This window comes from Choloepus didactylus, chromosome 21 (genome assembly GCF_015220235.1).
Source record: "Choloepus didactylus isolate mChoDid1 chromosome 21, mChoDid1.pri, whole genome shotgun sequence".
Classification (NCBI taxonomy): domain Eukaryota; kingdom Metazoa; phylum Chordata; class Mammalia; order Pilosa; family Megalonychidae; genus Choloepus; species Choloepus didactylus.
In genome coordinates this window covers 18,244,437-18,269,186 of record NC_051327.1, presented here as the reverse complement: position 1 = coordinate 18,269,186, position 24,750 = coordinate 18,244,437, and the positions used below count along the sequence as shown (strand labels likewise).

The 24,750-nt window shown below is 48.9% G+C and overlaps 1 protein-coding gene across 8 annotated transcripts in view; it reads left to right on the top strand.

The window, feature by feature from the left end:
• Nucleotides 1-3,343: 3,343 nt before the first annotated feature.
• Nucleotides 3,344-24,750, top strand: part of CUX1 (cut like homeobox 1) — a 362,321-nt gene continuing 340,914 nt past the window's right edge. The window contains exon 1 of one of the 8 annotated variants that reach the window (XM_037815374.1): nt 3,344-3,577. In XM_037815374.1, the coding sequence (XP_037671302.1) occupies nt 3,515-3,577 (63 nt within the window). In that variant the 5' untranslated portion in view covers nt 3,344-3,514. Of the gene's footprint in view, nt 3,578-3,943; nt 5,162-24,750 lie in introns of those variants that run through there. The other 7 variants (XM_037815373.1, XM_037815375.1, XM_037815379.1 and 4 more) reach the window with 7 other exon arrangements.

Genomic DNA, 24,750 nt, shown 5'->3' with positions numbered 1-24,750 from the left:
CGAAACAATTTTATGCATCCATAATAAATAAAATCTCAGAACATAAAGATTCTTAGGTAAGGGATAGAGTATGTTTTTTAAAATTTTTATAATGCCCTACCTCATGTAAGGCATAATGTAAGACCTTTTACATTGATCGTTAATTCCTTCAAGGAAGTGGGTTCAATGTATAGAACGATCACTAAATTTGAATCTTGGGAAAACAACACAATTCATTTTCATTTCTTGGCTACCAAAGGGGGACCAATTTAGTAAAAATCAACCCATATAATATTTTGGAGAATTTCTCTATTTTTACCTTAATGGATTAAACAAACTATATATAGATGGTGGGGGGTGGAGGGGGTGGGTGTCCGCTAATGGTAGGAGGGGAGGGGAGGGGGAACTCCTGAAAGTGCTCCACAATTTTCTCTAAGTTGTATCAATTAGTATTACTCATATCCCAAATATGGCTGCTAATTTTATTTATTTTTTTAAGGCAAAATAAAGTGAGCCAGAAAAAGAATTCAGGAATTCTTGTTTCACTTGTTATTTATTTAATTGCCGCTTTTGGTGCTAAGCTGTATTTCATTTAAAGGTGCCAGGTGCAAACATTTTGGTCACTACCCCCATCTGATTACTGGGACTCGATTTTGAAAGCCTGGGGTGGCACATTCTGTATTTGGGAACTGTGAGCTTTTTTCCCTTACATGGAGAGTGACAGGCAAAGAGGGAACAACTGCTCCTGGACTGTTTTTCTTGTGCTTCATTCTAAGTAATATCAATTCCAGGTAAGGGTGCTTCTTTGGGGCTGGGCCAGTTACCATGCTAAGCTGCCTCCTTCTCCCACTGCATTCTGGTGGGTGATAGCCATTATTCTATTGTCTTATGGGTGCTAATGGATATCTAAACTTTCCCATTTTTCTAGATATTTTACACAGTACACAGCTTTGTAGATCCAATATCTCTGGATACCAGTGGGATCTCCTGAGATTCTACAATTGGGAGGCTGGGAAGAAAAAAAAAAAAAAAAGAAAATAGCCTTGAGAAATATATATGATTTGTTCTTATTCTGTGTATACTCACTCAAGAAAAATAAAATGTACTTTCAAAGTTTTTTTAGGTCCCTGAGGATTATTTTGCTCAGCTAGGATAATTTTTTGTCAGTGATTTATCTCAAATGAGTTTTCTTTTAAAAGGATTCCATTCTTGGTGGTCAAGTTGTTCCAAACTTTTTTTTCCCTCCTGAAGAGAGCAAGCAATAAGCCTTGTATGACCCAGAACTTTGATAGAAGAAATCTAAATATTATTTAAATAGAGCTTACCACTCTCAGTCAATCAATGTAGTGTTTCTCTACTAAGTCAGGTTAGCATGTAAATAACACAAATATAACCAGAAATGTAACAAGGGTCTTTAATACTCATCATATGTATTTCTAAATTATTGCCATGGATTCAGAACCCTGAATTCCAACCAGATGTATGTCTGGAGAATTACACAGGTTATATATATTTGACTATTTTGGTTCAGGGCAATTCCGAGGTCTAGCCTGCCTGCCACCGCACAAATAGGAGGGGAGGACAGACGCACCCCTAAGCATGGGATGGGGTTGGAATCGTTAGAAGTGACATTTCGTCGGGACAGGAATCTCCGGAGCTAGTAGTGCTATTTCCCGCCAGGAGCCGGGCTCTAGGACAGGGCGTGGCCAGGCGCGGGGGCCGGGGCTCGCCGGTGGGCACGTGCGCGGGGACAGGAGGACGCCAGTGTCGGGGCGCCGCTGCCCTCTACCGGGCAGCGCCGTCCGAGCTGCAGCGCAGCAGCCCTCCGACTGCACGTGCAGCCTCGTCCGCCCCACGCTCAGGCGGCCCTGGGCGTCGCGAGGTCCGGGGAGCCCCGCCTGGCGCAGCGACCCAGCATCTGGGGCCGGGGTTCGCGACGCGCCCCCCGCGGACTCTGGCTGGCACCCATCGCACCCCCTTCCAGCCCACCGGGGCGAGTCAAGGCTGCCTGGGGGACGCGGAGTGAACCATCCTCCTCTCCTCAGAGCTGCCGCCCCTTGATGAAACCGAGGACCCTGGTCAAGTATGAGACCTGGGGATACGTGTGTTCCCCAAATCCTGGGGATTTATTTGGAGCCCTTCATTCAAAAAGCCCGAATTCAATCCGATGATCAGCGCTAAAACACCAAACTCAGTTGGAAAGCAGTTATTTTTCCACGTACATATTTTATTTTGTATTCCATACAGATTCACTTACATATAATTTTCAAGATTAAGGAATTTGGAGGTTTGTCTTACCTAATCACACTTTAAATGAAATGCGGGAGAGTACGGTATCCTGCTGGAAACTCAGACTCACACGAGTGTATTGTCAATTAAAGCTGACGATCCTAAACTTACGCTTTTGCCAGGTTGCCACGAAGAAAGAAAAGGAAAATTTATTTATTTTTGTTGTTTCAATTTTAGCATTTCTGTCAAGTTGGGGCCTGGCGTTTTGTTTTAATTAAGTGCACCCATATGTCCCAAGTTTCTGCACCCAAAGGAGTAAAAACCGAGGTGCCTGAACCACAGGAAGTTTCTTGGGCTGTTCCGCTGAAGGGATGCGGCGGGATAAATAACTGTGCTCCAAGACTTTTCCTGTCGCGGCCTAAGCTGGGGCAGCTCGGGTGGATGCGGGGCGCTGGGCTCCCTGCGCCACCACCGTTGCGTTGCGTTCCCGTGTGGGGACGGAGTGGCCCCGGTGCGGGGTATTAAACGCGTGCAGCAGTCAGGGCTGATTCCCCCCCAACTCCACTCCCCCAAGCACGAAACGCCGTTTCTTGGTGGCTCGGTGTCTGAGTCCCCGCCGGGGTGCAGAGGGGTCGGCGTGTAGCCGCCGACGGCCAGCGCGCCTCGTACACGCGCAACCGCCGCTGGGCCTGGGCCGCGCGGGGTCGGGGCTCCGGCAGGTGGTCGCGGCAGCTCCGCGCGCTCGGCGCCCAGCAGGAGGGCGAGCGACACCCGACGCTCCCGCCCGCGCCCGCACCCGCACCGGCGCGGCGAACAGCCCCCAACCAACTCCGCCTGGCAGGGACCCCGCGGAGTCTGCGCTCGGCCGCGGCCGGCGACCGCGACCCCCACCTCCCCCCGCAACGCGCCCCAGGTGAGCGGGGCCCGGGGCCTCCCGCGGGGGATCGGGCTCCCCTCCCGCTGCCCGCCAGCGCCCCCTCGGGGCCGGGCCCGCGGTCGCCGCCGGCCGGGTTGGGGGCCGGGGAGGGGCGGGGGTCGCGGGCCCGGCGCCGGGGCCGGGGGCGGGGGGCCCGTGGGCGCCAGGCCCGGCCGGCGGCCGCCGCGCCCTCGGGCTCCGGCTCCGGCTCCGGCTCGGGCTCGCCCTGGCTGCGGCGGCGCCGTGAGGAGGAGTCCGCGCTCCTCCGTGGCGGCGGCGGCGGCCGGCTCCAGGCCGGGTTTTGGCGCCGCCCGCCTGCTGCCTCCTGGCGGCTCCTGAACTCCAGCCCCCTCTCTATCAGCCTCTCACTCCGTCTCAATATGTCTCAAGATGGCGGCCAATGTGGGATCGATGTTTCAATATTGGAAGCGCTTTGATTTACAGCAGCTGCAGGTCAGGCTTCTCCTCCCTCGGCCTCTCGCCCGGGGGTGGGGGCTGCGGGCGGTCGCGGCCTCCCCCGGGGCCCGGGGCTGCCTCGCCGCCGGGGGGCCGCGGCGGAGGAGAGGAGGGGGTGCCGGGGAGAGCGGGGCCGAGTCGGGGACAAGTCCCTCTCGCTCCCCGGCCCCCACTGATAAGTCGCTTGATCGGAAATTGATCCTCTTTGTTCAATTCATCGATCAGCCCAAGATGGCGCCGGGAGCCGCCGCCGCCACCGCTGCCCCCGGTGTCTGCCCCCACCCCGGGCGCCCCCCCGGGCCCTGCGCCGCCGCCGCCACCGCCGCCGCGGGACCCGGGAGGGGGCGGCCCGCGGTGTGCGCGCGCGAGCGGGGAGCGGGCGGCGGCGGGCGCGGCGGGGAGGGGGCTGCGCCGGGGAGGGGGCTGCGGGCCGCCGGGGGCGCCCGGCCCGCGCGCCCCGCGCCCCCGGCCCGCCGTGTTCCCGGGGAAAGTTTGTGGGGAGTTGCTGTGGGGGGTGAAGCGCCTGCCTCTCCTGGAGGAGCCGCCGCCGCCACTGCCGCCGGCGCCGCGGAGCTGGGGCTGGTGGCGCTGTGGTGCCGCCGGCTCGGGGGAGGGTCAGAGCGGCCACCGGCGGCGGCGGCGGCGGCGGCGCGGCCCGGCTCCGGCCAGGCGGGCACCCGCGCGCCCCGACCCCGGCCGGCCCGGCGGGCGCGTCCCGGGCCCGGGCCCGGGCCCGGTCGCCGTCGCCGTCGCCGGCTGTCAGCCGGCCCGGGCCGCGCCGCCCCTCCGGCGCCCGGGGTTCGGCTCCCCGCGCGGACCGGTCGTTTGTTTACGTCTCGGGGAGCGCCCCGGGGCCACCGGCAAACCTCGCGGCCACCCCGCTCTTTTGTGTGCCTGCGTGAGAGGCGCGGACCTGCCCCTCCGCGCCCGGGGACCCCGTCAGGAGCGCTTTGGGGAAACTTGCGAGGGGCGGCGGGGGCGCCCCGAACGCGCGGTGCCGGCGGGACCGTGCGCTTAGGACCGCCCGGCGGGTGCGGGTGCGGGAGCCGGTGGAGGGCTGCAACTTTACCCGGGCGCAGGGCCCCGCGCTTCGCCCCGGCGCGCCGTCTGCTCGGGCAGGGGGCACTTCCTCCTAGCCGCCTGTCCGGGCGGCCCTCGTTCCGCACTCTGGGGCTCCCGGGGGCTCCCAGTGGCCCGCAGCCCGCTGCACTCTGGCCCTCTCTCCCCAGAGCCAGCCCTCTAAGCGGGGTCCGAATGGAGCGCGCGGCAGGTCCGCTCCCAAATGCTTTCCCGGGCCGCGTTCTCGAAAGCAAAGCCCCGGGGGCCCTGCTGGATTGTGGCGTGCCAGGCCGTGGTCCGCGCACCGTACCCTGGGCGCCGCGAGGGGATCGCGCCGGGGCTCCCGACACGGGGACCGAGGTACTGCTGCGGCCTGGGGGCGCCCTCCTGCCGGCCGCCCCCCACCCAGAGGGGTGCGCCCTCGGGGTCTGCCCGGCACGTGCCAGCTCCGCAGTTGCGGCTCCAGGACAGCCCCGGGACCCTGCCAGGTGGATGTTGTGCGTAGCCGGAGCCAAGTTGAAGGTGAGCGGCATGTAGGCTAGAAGCTCCGAGAGAGTTGGAGGGGTGGTAGTGGCGGTGGTGGGGTGTCCTGCGGCTTGGCCCGGCCTAGGGCGGCCTGGCGCTCCCGGGCCCCTCTGCTGCCAAGTCTAAGGTGTGCGCGCCTTGGCTGAACTCCCCTGACCGGGAGCACTGGTGACAGTGACCTCCAATACCTTTAGGAGTAAAGCGGATGAAGTCCAGATGCAGGCTTGTATGAAACGAACCGGATTAGATTAAAACGTACATAAATGCAGTCTGAGAACTTTAATTGTATATGCTTATTTTCTGTTCTTGCCTATATCAGAACGATAAAGTCATTATGAAATTTCCTCAAATTTCTCACTTAACTAGGAGGAAGACTATGTGAAATATGTATTTCCGATAAGATTAAAACTTAAAGGAGTTTGAGTACTTATTGGCTAAAATAGATTACTCCAAAGTGTCCATTGTGCAAATTAGATTCCTGAATGTAATGAACACAGCCAAATGGCATTTTTGATAAATTGGTCTACCCTGTTTTAGTAAAAATAGCTCCCTTTTACCATAATTTAATTCCTGTGCTTACTGTAAAACCCGTTGTGGAGTTTTAAGAGGCAAACCTTATATATATAAATATATATATATATTTTTTTCTCTTTGTCTAACTTAATGTGATATCCCAGCCTAATATCAATGAAATGCCTGGGAAATGTATTTCATGTCTAGATGGTTTTAGATTTTATGAACGGTGTGGACCTAACCCCACCCCTTCCCCATTCCCCTGGTGATTAGCTCCTTGTTAGGGAATCATGGGGACATTTAACCCCGTGACTCTGGGGTCAGAGTGAAAGTTTCTCTCTCAGTTTACTCAAATGAACTTTAAGATACTGATGTTGAAAAAAAAAAAATCCTTTATCCAAGCCTCGTTCTCTTTATTGAGCACCCACTGCCTTTTGGTGGTAGATAACGATTTGGCTTTAGATGGCTTCTGTTGCTGCTTCATCGCCGGGTGAAAACTTCCATTGAATACAGATCGCCAAAGTTCAAGTACAAGCCTCTTTGAGTTCTTTCTCTGGGCCCTGCAGAGGCCTTTGAGTTGATACCTGGTTTAGTGCCATCTCTGATTCCACAGATGGTAAGTGAGCCGAGGAGACTGCAGATTGGGAGAGAATTCATTAGTTTCGGACACTTCTCATCTTTCCAGAATCCCTTATGCCGAGATCCGGTTGCCCCTGGAGTCCTGCGTGGGTTGTGGCATTGCCGCCGAGGGTGAAGTGGCCGGGTCTCAGCTGGACTGGAACCGGGACGGGAGGTGGGCCTCTTCTGCACCTCAGTGACTGCCTTCTTGTCCCCCTGCTCCGGCTGTTTTGAAGGCTCCCTTAGGCTGCGGAGTGAGTGAAGATGGAGCCTTATTTCCTTTCCTTTTTAGCTCTAAAGCTTGTGTTGTGGAAGTTTCAGTGCTTTGGCTAAGACTAGTTGGACAAGTTTTTATCCTATCCCAGACTTGTAAAAACTAGGCTCTTTTTTTTTTTTTTTTTTTTGAATAAGGAAAACACCATTGTATAAATTTACTTTTTAAATACACATTTGAAAAAGGGACACTCTCTAAGACAAGCTTACGTAACTCTGTATGTTGGAGTAGCTTTGAACTTTTGGGGAAGGGGCCTGCCATCCACTGGTGACCCTTTGGGACCTTTTTCTTCCTCAGTGGTGACCAGTGTCCCCTTCAAGTTCTTAGGAGCATCCGCAAAGCTAAACTTGAGAAGTTTTCCTCTTTTTCAAAATAAGAGAGCAATTTCTGTTTTGCTGAAAATCTACTTTCTGATTGCTTTTGTTTTCCACTGTTATGTTACAGGCTGACTGAGACTTCCTCATAAGAATTATATTAATTAAAATAGGCATGCTATCGAGTATCTTATAAAATAATGAATAAGTAGATTGAGGGTTTCTACACTGCTGCTGTTTTTGTTTTCTTGGTCCTTTAAAAACCTGCGTCTTTGAGATTGGGTGTGGGAAGGGGTGGTTATTGGTCCATTGAAGTTTTTTCTTCCTGTGTGAAACTGTGTGTGGGGCTGGTTTGTTTTCTAGGTGCACGTCAGTGAAGGGGTGAGTTTTGCAGTTGGGCCCACAGAGACCCCTTCTCCTGCGTCCTCACCTTCGTATCTCTCATGTCAGTAGTTGGCTCTGTGACAGTTGGAAAGGGACAGGGGACAAACTGCCAGTCCCCTCAGGGGTTGTTCTCTCCTCATCCACTGAACTGATCTTAAAAATGCCATCTGAGCTGATTGAGCCAGGTCCTTTGGTGGCTGTTTAAAAAGTTCTCTACCCTTTTGCTGTGCAATGAAAACACGCCCACCGCTGATGACGGGGGAGCTGTGCAGAACCCAGAGTTTGTGCTCCTGGGGTCCCCCTCTGGGTCTACCTGCAGCAGGTAGAGTGACAACTGCTCCTGAGGCTGTGCTCACATCCGGTGTAGTAGTGGAGCAAAGAAGGCTGGAAGTAGAATATCTGTATTCCTCTCTGCTCATTTATGAAGCCCAAAGAATATCTGTGGTGAAATGAAGGCAGGACAGATTTGCTAGGGGAAAATTTGCGAGTTAAAAAAAAGAGAGAAATTCATCATATGAAACATCCTACAGAGCTGGGCCAAATTCCTACCTTTGCTTCCATTTTATGTATTTCATGTTTGACCTCATGTAAGTTTTTCACCTATTACAAAAAGACAGGTGTATCCAATGGACTGTAACAAATGCTACATAAAAGTTACTGTAAATGTTATTTTAATGTATAGGATCATAAGTTATTTTAGAAATGATTTAAAAGCTGTTTAAGAGTATTTAATATGTAGCCTTTTAAAATATAATTGTTTTCCCTATGAAAAGTCTGATCTTTATAAGTAATGGTCAAGATAGAAATTTGTCTGCCTGGTCCTGTTGTTTTGTCTGAAGCTGTGCATTATGGCTGCAGAGAGCTAGTTTTGGTTTCGACTGAAATTCCCTGCCCCTGATTGTTTAAACCAGACCCTTAATCTTATTTAACATATCTTAAATGTTCAAAAATCCCGGAAGAATTGTTTTGTGTAAGTAGCAAGTGAATGTAGTTAAAACACTCAAGCAATTCTGGTATCTAATTGGAAACAGGTGGAATTCTTGGAATCCTGTGTTTGAATCTTATTATAGCAAAGCACAGGGGCACGTTTTAGTTACGGCCATTCATTTTTGCCGTGGCTATTAGAGGAGGGGCGCTACAGCCCCCCTCAACCACCCAGACGTTCCAGTTATGGCATTTCAGGAACTGGGCACCCTGCAGAACTGTGTGTGCAGGTATCATGGAGAGAAAAAGGACCTCTAACGGCAACTAGACAAGCGATTTATTATCCGTGTTATGTAGCATTTATAGCAAAGAGGTGAATTCATTTGTGATTTCTGGTTTAATAAATGTTTATTAATCTGAGCATTTGGGCATATTTTGTTGCAACCTGGTAATGATTTAGCATTCAGAGACAGATTTCTTTCTCTGAAAGTTCTACTTTTTAGAGATACAAGCTTAAATTCCCCAAAGTATTAACTCGCTTAGGGGCTTATTTCAATAAAATATTAATAGCAGGGCCCTCTGAACTGTCTAAGTCATTTTTTCCCGTTTCAGTTTTCAAGCTCTGTTCCTCAAAACCTGGTTTTGTTTTATGTTTAAGAACCAAGTTTGGGCTTGTGTTTAGGGATGACTGCATGTTTGCTGGATTTTACTTAAGAAGACAGAGAAGATTTGTTCTGAGCTGTTGGTCCCTTTACAGTTTGGGATTTGCTGAGCTATAATCAATCAGTCCCGCTTTCCAGCTTTATGCTGAGAAAATTGGTAGAGGGAGCTGTCTTGGGTTGGAAAGGTGTCCCTGTTGAGCTAACCAGCCTTCATCTGCTCGGTGTCTGAAGTGGCTTTGAAGCATCTGGGTTGTGACTTAAACGTGTCTTAAAGTAGTTGCCACCCTGGTCACATAACACGGCGCGGTTAAATTATGTAACGAGGGCGAACGATTCTTTTTGAAAGACATCTAATTTGTTGCAAAACTGATCAATAACCTTTCCTTTTCTCTAATAAAAATAATTCTAATTTTTGTGTCAATTAAATTCTGATGGGATGAGGTTAGGCGCAAAGTTAATGCTTGTTGATTTCCTCGTTGGGATCTGAAGGCTTTACCTCCTTGTGGCAGGAGGCCCAGGGCAGTTGGCTGGGTTTTGGGGTTTATGAGAGCCTGGGCTGGGGGCAGCTCGGTTGTTTCTGTGGCCGCAGGGTCTGTAGGGAGCCCACCCCCAGGGGTCTCTCTGCATTTGTTCCTAAGGCACACAGAGGGTTGACGGGAGCTGAACCAGGTTGGGAATATATCTTGTAGGGACTCACCTAAGGCTGCAGGGCAACTTAATAAAAAATAGGTAGGAGATTCACATTTAATGAAACTGACTGGATTTTGCTTCAGTTAAATGAGCACGTGTGAAGAGGAATTGGTAATAGCAACTCAGTGATCCACGTCTTTATAACACAGAAGCAACTCCGGAGTGGACGGGCCACCGGGCCTTGCACATGGCAGATAATCAGTTGACAATTGAAATCCTGGAGGGTTTTGATTTTTTGTGATGTTTGAAGTTCAGGTAGGAGGGAAGTATCAAAGTTGACTCTGAAACTCCAGGGGAGTAGCTGGTCCTTATTATTACCCTAAATATACTGGCACAGGGCTTGTTTTCTTAAAGATGTCTTTCTATTGGCTGTGTTTACTCAAGAAGTAAATGCAGTAAACATTTTTAAAATGTTATATTTAGCTGGGAGGTGTTCTGAGTTTGGTTAAGGGAAAAACAAATCGACAAATTAGCTCTTTCTTAAGTGAACATTGTGAAATTGTGAGAAATAGAGTGTCATTCTTACTGTCATTAAAAATTTATTTGGGTGTTGACAGCCTTTTGCTAAATGTAAGACTTTCAAATCCTGTCCATCCAGTTTTATTGAAAAAAATTCAAAAGCTTCTTCCCATTGCCCCCCTGAAAAGCAGAGTAGTCTGTCTTAGATTGGGTCTTTCCCCCTAATAAATTGTTAATATTTTATTTTCTAACACAGCTCGACATTTTTAAGACCAAAAAGAATATGAGCTCATTTTAGGCACCTTTGTTCAGTTGTGATTTGGGGCCTGTGTGATTCTTTGCCACCTCTCCCCCTGTGTTTAGGGGAGAAATTACTATTTAGAGAAAAATAATTGGATAGAAGATGGTAAATGGCACTAAAGGTAAATCCTTGCCTTGCAGAGCCTGAAACTGCAAATATCAGCAAGGTCCGGGGGCTGCTGGTAAAGGAAGGGCCGCTGTGGAGCTGCCCCCACCCAGCCACTGCCAACCCCAAGCCCTTGCTTTCACCTCTGCCTGTCACTTTTGCCCCTTCTCCCTTGTGCTCCTGCCCTGCCAAGCCTGTCCCCCTCCTTTGTTGTGACAACTATTTTTTTTTAAATAAGTATTTGTGGAGCTCTATTATTTTGAGATTCTTGGAAAAAAGATACTATGTAAATGAAAATTAAAAATAAGATTCTTGCTGGAGGGAATTGTGCATTTTTATGATTAGGTTTAGAAAAGATTTTTTCCCCCTCTCCATGAAAATAGGAACATTCTGTTGCTCCTGTCACCGTTTTTGTATCGTTCTGAAAGGTGTGGCAAATAATGGTGAAACAAGTTCTTTATTTTTTATTTTTCACCATGGTAGTTGATCCAGAACCTGAACCCGTTCAGTTCTGCGTACAGTGAATTATTTGTTTCACATTGTTCTTCTCTGCCCTAACGGAGAGTATAGATAGCAACTACCCACAGAACACAAGCCCTTTAGAAGAAAAAGGGTTTTAGTCACCACCCTACAGAAATTGCAATTAAAATTATGAGTAGACCTGTAAGTCAGCTTCCATCTTCCCTTCCCAGGCAGGCAGCAGAGCTGTTATAAATTGTATGGTTTTGAAACAGAAAACTGTGAGCGCAGGAGCATTTTTTGAAACCAGTTAGATGCATTAATGTCCTCGAGTTGCTTCATCTCAGCTGTACCTCAGCTCCACGCTTGCTCAATAATGCGTGCTGTAACATCATGCAGCCAAGTAGGAGGCAGGTTCAAGTTTGGAGTCGTGTTTCTGCTCTAGAGGCATGTGTGGGGGTCGTCGAGCCAGACGGGAAGCCCCAGCTGCTGAGGGTGCCCCTTCCCGGTGGAAACCAGCAAGTCGTCCGTGGGGCCTGCCGGCTCCCCTCCTCTCCCTCCCCCGACCCTCACCCCGGGCCCCACAGTCTGTCAGCTTTGCCGTGGGATTGGGAGAGGAAAGATATCGCCAGTTATGGTTGAATGTCATTGTCGGGGGAGGAAGAAGCCGTTTGCGATTGTTTTACGTGACTCTGTGGGTCTGTAATTATGCTGTCATTTTTACACGCACCAGTACTTTAATGAAATCTTTTGTGTGTGTGTGTGTACAAAGTTGGTTTGGGGGGCTTCTTATATGCGATAGCCAAATCTCTCTGGTGCACACGAGCCGAGGGTGTGGCATCCGCTTGTTTTAAAATTGTCCATTGGAAACAGGTCACAATCCATTATAGATGTGGCTGCCAGATTAAGCTTCCCAAACCGTTGGTTTCATCATGTCTCCGTGAACCCCCACCAGGCTTGTCCACGTCCTTGGCGGGCAGGCAGAGGCCTGATGGCTGTCTCTACCTTACCAAGCCTTCTTTCCCAGCAAGAGGGACCCCAGGCTCTTGCTCATTTTGGGAGACTCCCTCATCCTCCCTTCTGCACGTCTGAGGATCACGTCTTAGTCCATGCGTTCCTTTGGTCCTTCCTTTAGCAAATGCTGTGTGCCAGGTGCTCGTGATGCAGAGTGGGACAGTGGTGGTTCCCAGCCCCAAGGAGCGGACACCCTTCCTGGGGCACCGGTGGGCAGGACAGCTCTGTGGGAGGGGTGTGCCCGTGGGGTTGGAGGGCAGAGCAGGGCATCTCCAGCAGGTGGTGGGCAGGGGGCAGGGAAAGGCCCCTGGAGCAGAGGTGAAGTTCTGTGTGCTTGGGGAAGGAGGGAGAAAGAGCTTTCCGGCAGAACAATTGTGGGGTCGCTGTGAGGCCTCTGCTGAGCTCTGGGTCCCTCTTCGGTGTCTTGCTCTCCCCTGGGGCACCCACCGCTGCAGCTGGCCGGGCTTTCCCTGAGCTCCACCTTGTGTTGTTGTAAAACCCACCTTTCGCCCTGGACCGGCCAGCGGGGCCCACGCATGACCCTGCTGCCCCCCCCGCACCGTGCTCAGCCCCAAGAAACTGCTGCATGAGCACACCGTGCTCCAGGGGCCGGCCCTCAGTCTTATTTTTTTTGGATTCATTCACCTAGTGAACTGAGTCTTTTTTAGCATTGTGAAAGGTAAGTCGGTGATATTAAAACAGCTGTGTTTTGAAAGCGGCCGATGGGTACACTGATGAAATACTTACAGACTCGTTGATCTGTGTTTCTTTTTTGATTCCTGTTTATTACATTCTTCCCTTGCAAAGTGACATACGCATTGGCTAAGCCATACATAATTGTATCCGTGGAACATAAGATATGAAAAAATTCACATTTTTAAAAATAGAATTGGGCAGAACATTTCTCGGACAGAGATTTGTTCTTTGACTCGGTTTCTAGCCTGCATGGGAGGAGACTCCCCCAGATGAATGGTGAAATCATTGTAATAATCAGGACCAAGCAAATGTGATAACACGAGGAGCAAGAAACATGAAGGTTTGGGTGTCAGGACTGAAGAAATGCCTTAGGTGTTGCTCATCCCCCCGAAACCTCTCCTGGGTCGTGCATCCTTGCATGGGACCCTACTGTGGGCGGGCCCCTTTCAGAGCAGGGCCTTCGCAGCCCGCGTGCCTTCTCTGCTTTTTCATTTAGTCCAAGAAAGTACCGAGGATATTTTGATAGAGGTGATGTCATTGTCTGGCTGCACAAGCATTTGTGTGGATTTGGGGAAGTGAGGACTGTCAGGATGTCACCGAGGGGGGTAGCTGATAGTGGCTGATGGCGGGTGGGACCCATCACCTGCCGGAACGGGGAGAAGGGAGAGGAAGAGGGTGTCCCCCTTTTGGGGGTATGTTGGATTTGGGGGACCGGTGAAAATTCCAGGGAGAGAGCCCTGGGGAAAAGGAGGGTTTGAGTGCAGTGGAGAGGTTGATGCTGAAGACTGGAAGGTGTTGGTTGAAATCTGGGGTTTGAAGCACGTGGAACATTTTGCTCTTTTGCTGGTTGGTGCTTGAGAGTTGCGCATCATTTGAGATGGGGAGGAAAGAATTAATGATTGCTTCCCTCGTTCCCGGGCTGGGACTGCTGGGATGTTTCAGGGAAGGTTGTGGGGAGAGGGAAAGCATTGCTTGTGGTGTTGCAATCTGTATGTTGTAACTGGTTCCATACCCACTGGTGACTAGATAGTAGCTTTTTTTTTAAAAAAAAAATGTTTAACCCTCACAGCTACCATTTCCTGCGTATGGACCATGGGCAGGTGTGGTCGAGGCTCTTGATTTGTCTCATTTCATTTTCTCTGCACAACCACCCCTTGAGGAGGTCCCATCCCTCCCGTGTAGAGGGGACTCAGGTGCCTTCCATCCGCCGGCCACGCAAGATGAGCCACTCAGAGGTGGGGCTGAGCTTGTGCTGGTGAGCATCTGGGGACTGAATTAAATCCTGAGATAGACATGAAGCTGCCAGGGCTGATGGGTGGGATGACCCCTTCTGGTTGCAGCCGTGCTGGACCCGGGAAGCTCTTAGTTTCATAGTGCCTCCCCCTGGCCTGGAACCCACAGGAGACAGAGGACAGCGGCCCACGTTCGGGGTGGGGGCAGAGCCAGGCCGGCCCCCCTTACCTGCTGCTCGGGGTGCCGTTACGGCGTCTGGCTGGACGTGGCCCTCCTTGTGGCATCACTTGCTATTCTCAGATGCCCCTTGTGTGCATGAAGCACATCTGTGGGAGGTGGTTTGGGGAGGTGCCAGGCAGGAGACAGTATTGGGGCCTGGGGCAGGGGCTGGCGGAGGAGAGGCCCCCAGTGCCCAGCCGCGTGCTGGTGTGAGTGCCGGGTGGCATGGATACCCGGCCTGGTGCTCCCTGTTGTGGGTGTTGGGGAGTGACTTGCTCTTAAATACTAATATTTGCATTTAGACCCTGGATGGCCAGGACAAAATCCCCACTCTTGAGCCTCCCTGGGAGGCTGGCTGATGCAGTCACTGTAGTGGTATTGGCTCCGATCCCTGCAGATCCCCTGGAATTGGCAGGAAGGGCCCGAGGAAGCAGAAGTTGGGTCTCATTAAGCGTGAAGGCTGTGTCGGGGTGCAGGGCAGTAAGACTGCCTTGGAGAGTTCTGCCTTCCCAGACCTCAGCTTACTTTTCTCAAGGAATTGTCACCGAAAAGACTGAGCCTTTAGGCTACTCTGGGTTCACAGGCCTGATTTTTTTGTGATGATGCAGATTGTTTTGCTATGTAATTATGAAATTTAAAAAGAAGATAGGCAAAAAAATGTGCCCTGGTCTTTGAAATACTGCAGCAGTTTCAGCGAGTTCCGTTGCAGTTCTGTTTTTGGAGCAGCTCAATTTTTGCATAGACTCTTCAGCCATTCATTTATTCATTCACTGAGCACAGCTTTGTGTTCCCGGGGAGGGTACCAGATACTGTCCAAGGCCCTGGGGTACCAGGAGGAATAAGACCTGGGCCCTGGTGTTCAGAAAATGGACTGGACAGAGCCCCAGGCTGCAAAGGGCTAGCTGCGTCCGACGTGTGGGGTGCAACACGGGTCCAGACAGGCGAGCCTGGGCTATCTGGCTTCATCCACTTATTTAGTCACTTATTCAGAATGTATTGTGCATGTCCTACGTGCCAGGCACTGTTGTAGCACAGTGTTCTGCTGACCAGAGCAGCAGAAAATTCCTGCCCTCAAGGAGCTTACATTCTAGTGGGGGAAATAAACATAATGAATACCTAAGTTATGCAGTTGAAGTGCAAGAGCTCTGGGGAAACCCTGCAGGACCTTTATGCAAAGCCGCCCCCCCCCCCCCAGGGCGGGGTGCATCACTGCGTGCTGGAGGCTCTGAGCACTCGGGGAGTTTTAAGTTGAAGAGGGACAGCCCAGCGCACAGATTCCTATTTTTGGAGGATCCTTCTGGAACCCCCTTCTGAGAGGCGGATGAGAGTGAAGGGGGACCAGTGATGAAGAATCGAGCCAGGAGGGTGTCACAGTCATAATCCGGGTGAGAGATAGAGAGGGACTGACTCAGGAGAAGATGCTGAGATGTCCGAGACCGGAGCCAGGAGTGGGAGGGAAGGGGCAGTGGGAAGAGGGAGGCACCTTGGGCCTGGCCTTGCTGGGGTGGGGCCAGGTGAGCGGCAGGCTGGGCAGCCTGAAGACCCGATGAGACGACTGCCTGGGGGTCCTAGAAGGATGTCATGGTCCTGGGGCATCGGCAGAGGAAGCTGAGGCCTGAGGAAGTGCCGTGGAAGGGGCAGCAGAGGCCGGGCACGCGGGGAGTTCTGAGAAGCGGGCAGCTGTCCTCGGGATCCAGTGCCCCTGGCGCCTGCAGCGTGGGGAGCTGGTGCTTCCAGAAGGCGATCCTGCCCAGGCGCCCGTCTGCGTGGGTCCCGCAGGCCTGTTGAAAGCAGGTGGGACATCGCCCCCGTCCTGCACCGTGGGTTTTGGTGACTCACATGTGTGGAAGAAACCGGGAGTTTTTTTATTTGTCCCTATTTGCTTTTTGCCAGTAATCCTTCGTAATTCCCCAGTTTCATGATGTAATTTTAATGGAATTAAACTTGAATATTTCAAAATTATGTAATTAATTACGTTCGGCTTCAATTACAATGACTAATTATAGTGTGCTACCTGGTGGCAGGTCGGCTCCAGCCTGCCGGAGGGGCTCACGTCCTCCGGGGACTCAGGAGAGCCAGCTTTTGTTCAGAACTGAGTGAGGACACGCGGGGGCCAGACTGGCTGCCTTTGGCCTGGGTGGACTGCCCTGTGTCCCCGTGTCACTGGGAAGGGACGAGTGTGAGACATGAGGGCAGTGCAGGCCCCTCTTTCCAGGGTGCAGTGAGGGGGGACGGTGTTTGGAGAAGGGTCGTGTAGGGATGGGGAGGCGTGAGCGTGTCGGCAGGTAGGAGAGAAGCACTCGTGCTGGGGGTGACTTTGGGGGTGGTGAGAGGGAGGCTGAGGATGTTACTGTGTGATTCTCCTCCTTACCCTGGGGAGTGGGAGGGAGGTGCTCCTAAGTGAAACCCGGGGTTCACCACTGGGAGAGATGGCTTCCGGAGAGAGGGGAATAAATAAATGTTCATGAGAACCACCTGGCCGCATGAGGACGGGGAGATGAAAGGTGAAAAGGCATTACTGTGCAGTATTATTTCCAGAAGGTGAATGCACATGGCTCTGGGGCTAGTAAACCGAACCTTCAGCCCCCAAAATGGAGCTCTGCGTTTCTGCACTTCCCGGAAAGTCTGCCTCCCTTTTGCAAACAGCAGGTGTTTTATTTTGGGTTGGAAGAGGTGGGTCTAGCTAAGACACCTCCTCCTGGCTGCTGCTACTGTATCGGGGGCCTGGGGGCCTGCGCACGTTAAGAGTGGGGTGCACCGTGCTAGTGGGAAGTGCCTTTGGCCTGTCCTCGCCCAGCCCATGTGACTTACCGGCCTTCAAGCTGCATTCACAGCTTTTACGCTGCAACACCCAGGTGTGGCTTCCAGTGTCCAGTGTCCTGTGTCTGAGAGGACCCTGCTCAGGGCTTGTTTGAAGGGCTTAGGGCATCTTATTTAAAAAGCTGATTCATTAGTGTCTCAGATGAATGACGTATTCTTGAATTTACCCCAATGTGCAGACGATACTGCACAAGCAAAGGAGCCCCTTGTTTCAGAAGCTCCCGCTGTGGTGGATATTTGGGGTAGGTCTGTTAGGATGTCTGAAGATGTTATAGATGTTTCTATTTTTATTTTTTTAAGGGAGAGCAGGACTTGAAAACATTTGGGTGGCGCAACTCTTTTTTTTTTTTTTTAATAGTTTTTTGAGATATATTCAGACACCATACAAACCGTCTGGGATAATAATCACTGGCTCACAGTATCATCACATACACAACTTGTTTTTTTAAAAATGAAATTTTATTGAGATATATTCACATACTATACAGTCATCCAGAGTGTACAATCAGTTGTTCACAGTGCCATCATATATTGGGCATTCTTCACCACAATCATTTTTGAACCACATTTTTGTGGTTCATTTTTGAATCATTTTGAACCACAATCAATTTTTGAACATTTTCATTACTGCGAAAAAAAAAAAAAGAATAAAAATAGAAGTAAAAAAGAACACTGAAAGCATTCCATCCCCCCATCCCACTCCCTTTTTCATTTAGTTTTTGTCCCCGTTTTTCTACTTACCTGTCCATACACTGGATAAAGGGAGTGGGAGCCACAAGGTTTTCACAATCACATGGTCACACCGTGTAAGCTACAAAGTTACACAATCTTCAAGAATCAAGGCTACTGGGTTGCAGTTCGACAGTTTCAGGTATTTCCTTCTAGCTATTCTGGTACACTAAAAACTAAAAAGGGATATCTATATAACACATAAGAATAACCTCCAGAATGTCCTCTCGATTCCATTTGAAATCTCTCAGCCACTGAAACTTTCTTTCATCTTTCTTTCCCCTTTTGGTCAAGAAGGCTTTCTTAATCTTACAATGCCAGGTCCAGGTTCATCCCCAGAAGTCATGTCCCATGTACAACTTGTTTTAAATGCTGTTTTGTTTGTTTGTTTGTTTTTTTGTCCAAGATGGTGCAGAGTACTCTTGGAAAAATTTGTTTTCTGAGTGGATCCTTCGACACAATGCCTCAGTGCCTCAGTTCTTTTTTCAAAATTGAGATAAAATTCATGTAAGAGTCACCATTTTAATCTTTTAAAACTGTGCAATTCAGTGGTTTTTAGTAAATTCACAATGTTGTGCAACCCTCACCACTGCCTAATTCCAGAGTATTTCCAACACTTCCCCAAATAAACCCCGTCCGCGTTAGCAGTCACTCCCTGTCCCCCTCCCCACCGCTAACCTCCTTTCTGTCCCTAGGGACGTTTTATACAAATGGAATTGTACAACATGCAGCCTTTTGTGTCTGGCCTCTTTCACCCTGCACACAGTTTTCCAAATTCATCCATTTTGCAGCATCCGTCTGTACTTCGTTCCTTTTTATGGCTGAATAATATTCCACTCTGCAGGCAGACTACCTTTCGTTTATCCATTCATCAAGTAATGGACATTTCGTTTCAGTCTACACTTTTTGGCTATTAGGCGTAATACTGCTGTATACATTTGTGTACAAGTTTTTGTACGAACCTGTGTTGGCAGTTCTCTTGGGTAGATAACCTTGGAGTGGAGTGACTGGATCGTAAACTCTGTGTTACGTGTGTAGCTATTATTCTTCAGGGGGCTCAGCACGTCGCAGCCCTCATCCCACCTCCTTCTTAGGTTCCTGCGTTGAGCTGTTGCATCCCTTTGGAGCCACTGTTATAAAGTCATGTACAAATGGATGTTACGGAGTCCTTTGAGGAGAGAGCAGACACCACCCTGTCTCTCCTCTTCCTGCCTTCCTTTCGGGGTCTCCAGTGGGGGAACTCTCCTTTCGCCAGGGGTGAAAGATGAAGCTTGTCTGAGCACCTCCCGGGCCCGTGGCTGGGGTGGGCTTGGTGGGCGTTTGACCTTGTTTTGTGAGATGGAAGCGTCAGGCGCAGCTGCTTCTGGGAAAGGGCGTCTTGAGTAAAAAGAGAAGGCCAGGACAAAGTGTCCTTCTGCCCACGAACACGGCAGAGCTGCCACCACCATCTCAGCACCATAGGGGAGGCGTCCGAGACAAGGCGCAAACCCAGAGGACAGTGGAGCGGGAAGATGGAGGGGACCTGGGCCCCGGGTGCCCCCAAGCCACTGGGTGCCCCCAGCCTTCTGGTACGCGGGAAAGAAAACGTCCTCATCGTGCCTCGTGGGAGCTTCTGTCACCTGCAGCTGGCAGAGCAGCCTGGCACAAGGATATTACAGTTAAGATCCACAGCATACAGTTTCTGCTGACTGCTTTGGCTTGGCGTGGCACTGAAGGGAGTGTTTTTGGGAGGCGTCGGTGGTGGGTGAAGCAGAGGTGAGAGCGTGGGGAGAAAATGTGTTCTCGAAGCTCTCATTTCTAAAGGCAAGCAGAATTCCATTTGCCAAGCCAGATGTCCCCCAGTACTTTAGATCCAGCCCATAAAGCATTAAGCAATTAGAATGGTTGATATTCAGTTAAGTATAATTAGAACCTGGTGTGACTTGTGAACAAAATTGACAGGTTCCATAAGTTGCACAGGCAAAATACCAAATCCTTTTTGGTTGTGTATGTGTGTCTGCGTGTGGCTCTGTCAGTTCAGAGAGAACACCTCCCCGCCTCCGTGGAATGGAAATGAGGTGCCGTGGTCAGCCCACGTCACGGTGATTTTGAAAGTTCAAGAACATGTTGCCAGCTGCTTTATTATTTATTGAGTGTGCCTTTATGTGCCTATCTCCTTGTAAAATATGTGGCCTGTTTTGTGCATATGAGGTTTTGATTCATAAATACGGTATCGTGCTATAAATCTTTCTGTCTGGCTTCCCCACTCATGACTGTTTTTTAGTTCTGCCCACACGGCTCTCTGTAAATTGCCGTCCACACTTGTGATAGCTGCGGCGGATTCCGTCTTCAGAGTTCACCGTGGCTTACAGCTCTCCTCCACGGCCTCGATGCCCCGATACCACGAGCGCCACCCCAGAGAACATCCTTGCACGTGGCTCCTGACGGACGCCCAGGAGTGGGGTTGTGGGGTGTCGGGGTGAGGGTGTCCTCTCCAGGGTCACCCACCTTCTCTGCAGCCCTCCGTCTATATTCTTTGCCTTTCGGATGGTTTTAAAGTGGTGCTGCAGTGTTGTGTCATGTTTCTCTGATTGCCCGTAAGGTTTATACTGTTCTAAACCTTGTTTTATATTTGTTAGCTTTTCAAATTTCCCCTTTTGCAAACTGCTTGATTATATATTTTGTCCTTTTTTTCCCGTTTAAATGGATTTACCTTTTTTTTGTTGTTGATTTGCAGGAGCTTCTTGTATGTTCTACATGTTAATCCTCCCAGTTGCTGCCCTGTTTGTTGATTTTTCTGTGATGTCCTTTGATACATAGAAAAACTTAATTTTGATGAAGTCAAATACATCAGTTTTCCTCTCCTGCTTTGTGTTATTTCATACTTCTTTAAGAGATCTTTCCCCACCCAGGATCACAAAGACATTCCAATATAGATTTGCCTTTTCACATTTAGATCTTTAATTTAGTTTGGAGTTGAATTTTGTGGAGTGGGAGGTAGTTACAGAACTTAGCGGGTGAGTCAGGTTTTCCAACACTGTCTCCCCTGATTTGGGAAGTCACCTCTGTCCTACTCCAAGTCCCCAAATATGTGTGAGTGCTTCTCTTCCACCCTGTTCCACTTCTCTGTTTTTCTCCTCGGTACCACACAGTTTTAATTACTTTGGCTTTATACTGTGCATTAATTTCTGATTGGCTGAATTCGTCCTCTTTGCTTTCTTTTTTAAAATATCTTAGCTATCCAAGGTCCGTTATTCTTTCATACACATTTCTGTCAAGTTCCCCTTGAGTTCCGCTGGAATTTTTCTTGGATTTGCATTAAACATGTGGATTAATTTGGGGGAGAATTAATAATTTCAAATTGTACCATCCTTGAACAAGGGAATCTATCTAGGTCTTCTTTTTCCATTAAGATCTTATGCCTTCTTTATTAGAGTAATCCCTTGATTTTAAGAAGTTTTTGTAGTTGTTGTGAATGGTATGTATTATTATTGTTTTCATTTCTAATTGATCATTGCTGGTACAGAGGAAAACAGTTGGTTTTGTTTGTTGGTTTTTTAAACCGGCAAGCTTGCAGAATCTCTTATTAGGTTTTACAAATTCACTTGCTACTATTTTAGTTTCTCTGGAGCCAGTAATATCATCTGCAAAAAAATGACAGTTTGTTTGTCCCTTTCCTTCCAGTCCTTATACTGGAGTTACGTAGTGGTGGCAGTGACTCTCTTTTTCTCTCCTGATCCTACAGGGAATGAGCCTAAAGGAGGTTTTGGTAGACACTAATCAGGCGACTACCTTAACCCTCTTTTCTCCAGTTTTCTGGGCGTTTTTATCATAAATAGGTGTTGATTTTTAGCAGATACTTTTTTATAAAATGGCTTCATGTCTATGTGATTTTCACGTCTTCGTCCCAGACTGTGGTAGAAGGCATGGGTTGCTGATCTGATGCGACTGATCAGTTGCAGCCTGGGATAAAGTCTTCATCTCGAATTTTAAAAATACTCTTGGATTTCATTTACCCTTTTCAAATCTATATTATTAAGTGAAATTGGCCCATAGTTTTTTTTATCCTATTCAATTGGAATTGAGGTTGTACTAGTCTCATAAAATGGGTTCCTTCTTTTTTTTTTTTTTTTGGTGGTTTTTTATTTTTTTCTTAATTTGTGTGAGATGAGGATTGTCTGGACCTTAAATTTACTCAAGGTCTCATGTAAACCTTCTGGGCCTGAGACTGTTGGGGTGGGTGGGAGGAGGTTACTATTTCACTTTCCTTGTTACTGATCTAGTCAAGTGTTCTATTCTTGTACCAGTTTGGGCATTTTATAATTTTTGACTCATTTCAGCTAGGTTTTAAAACTTATGGTTGTATGATTGTTCATAATATTTTCATAATTATTTTTGTAAATCTATTTTTAGCTCCATTTCTCATTTCTTTCTATATTCTGTGCTTCTGAAATTGTTTACAACACTTCTCTTTATTTTCAGTCTTGAGTTTTTTCTGTCTCATTAATCTTAAAAAAATCAGCTTTTGGTTTTGTTAATCCTGGTTTTGTCTACGTGGTTGATTTCTCATCTTCATTTCACTCTTGTTCCTTTGGGTTCACTATCTTTCCCTGACGGTTGTGAATACTTCTCCTTTTTATTTGAATTCATTTTTGTTTTCTGATAAATGGCATTTGAAGCCACAGAGTTTCCTCCAACTATCGCTTTTTGCCATGTTTCACAAATTTAGGCATGCAAGTGCTGTCATTTTTATTCAGCTGTAATATTGTGTAATTTCTCTTAGAATTTCCCCTTTAATCCGCAGGTTATTTAAGAGCATGTATCTTTTAGATTTTTGACATTCTTCTTCAATAGCTCTCCTTATTTTATTGATAATCTGCTTTTATTGCAAAGGGTCTGTGAATAAACCCTCTGGAAGATACGGATTCACGCTCAAGTGTGAGAACCACTGGTCTCAAGTTTCAGTTGGAGGTTCTCTGTGTATATTTGTAAAATGTGTCTGTTTGCCTTTAGTTTGCATTTGCGTTTTCTAGTGGTTTATTTAAAACCTATAACCAACTCTCCACAGGTATTGTTCCCCTATATGCCATTTTTGACTTTCAGGATTATTTTCTCATTGCTAGAGTATTTCTAGTGAGAGTATTTAGAGAGGGTTTTTATGTGATCAAATAAAAGTCTGAAAAGGCACTTATTCCACCCTACATTTAAATGATAATTGAGCTGGATATAAAATTCTAGGTCAAAGTTCTTTTTCATCAACGCTGAAATTATTACCCTTTTCCTTTCTGCAAAGACAGTTGCAGCTGAGAAATCTGATGACAGTGTGATTCCAATTTCTTTGTAGGTACTTGGATTTTTATTTTTACTCTTACCTTGTTTTTAGATGTCACCCTAATGTATCTATGTGCGGAGTTTTTTTGTTTACCTATTTTATCTGGCACTTTATGGACCCTTTCATTCTGATGTCTTATATACTTTTTTAATTCTAGGCCATTCTCAGACATCTATTTCTTGAAATATTTTCTCCCTGTATTTGCTTTCTTTCTGGGACTCCCACTGCACAGATGTTAAAACTTCTACTTCGGTTCTCCATCTCTCTTAATTCTAGGCTCATTCCTTCCATGTTTATCCTTGCGTGTTGCCTTCTCCTGGAACCCCTGGCCTTGGCCTTCCAGCTTACCAGTAGGGGTTTGAGCTGTGTGCATCTTGTTGTTCAGCCCGCACTTGGAGTTCTTTATTTCTGCTACTTTGTTGTTCGAACCTTCCCCCTCAGTTTGTCGTGCTTCAGAACTGCCTGTTCCTGTTTCCCGTAGCCTCGTTTCTCACTGCTGGTTATTCGCTGGGCGCGTTTGAAGTTGTTGTCCAGTCAGGTCCATCAGCTCAGCTTTCTTCAGTGCAGGCTGTTTGGTTTGATGGTCTGTCTTCTGGTGCTTTGCCCTCCTCCTGGTTGTTCTTCTCTGGGGGCTTGTGCTCCCCCAGCCCTGGGGCAGGGCTGAAGCCTAGACCAGGGTGTGTCAGGGAGGGATGTGCCTCAGGGAAGAGACTTCAGGTGCTGCCCTAGGGCCCCTGGGGGACCCCCCCCCCCCAGTGCCAGTCCCAGCTGTTTTCCAAGGGCTGCCTGACTGCTGGTTCCCACAGGGTGGTGCTGGGAGGTGGGTCTGTCAGTCTGGGGGTGGGGTGGGGCATGGGCTTTGATATATTTAAGAAGCTTCTCAGGATGGAGTATAGATGAAACAAGGCTGAAGCTGGGAGATGGGCATCCAGGGGTTCATTCTATGGTTTGTATAGGGTGAAATTTACACCCTGGCTAAAGACCTAGTGGGTGGCTGGGCATGGAGGTGGGGAGTGGACTGGGGAGGCTAGCTAGCTAGACCTGAGGCTGATTGCTGACATTTAAAATGACTTACACAGCTCACATTGCATTTCTTTTGCACAATGCTGTTCTTATCTAGACCCATGAACCAGTATCACCTGGGGTTTGTTAGAAATGCGGAATCTCTGGCCCAGACCTACTGAGTCAGAATCTCTGGTTCATAAAATTCCCAGGTGATCCATATGCACATTAAAATTTGAGAAGCACTGGTCTAGATCCTTTTAAAAGGGATGGGTGGTTTTATGTATTTCATATGTTAACAGCGTGCCCTCTCCCTTATCTGCCACACTGAGCCCTCCATGACTTCAGGAGCCACCAGTCAGCAGAGCTGCTGGACCAGGTGGCACACACAGTCTGCAAGTGGCACACAGTCTGTGCACGCAGGCTGTGTGGTTTTACAAGGCAGGGTCCTGTGCCTTCTCCCAAACCTAGTTTAGACCTAGCTCCTTTTTTTACACATGTTCTAGTAGTATTGGCTATCTGCTTTTCAAGGTTCTAACACATTAAACAGCAAATTGGAAGAAAGGGCAGTGTTTGTGCCAGGCTCCTGGACAGTAGCTGGTGGGACAGCTGTCAGTGTGATGGCAGGAGACCAGAAAGACCCTAAACCACTGTTGGGCAGGGCTGTTCCATGCAGGGGCAGATTCCCCTGCATGTGGATTGTTGAGAAATGTGGAGATTCACTATAGATTTCAGCATCGACCTTGGTTATAATAAATCTGAGCCACCAAAAGATTGCAGAATTCTGTCACGTTTTGATTAATACAGTGGGAAAGTTGGTGTTTTTTTTTTTTTTAACCAAGGTCATAGTAAGTTCAGG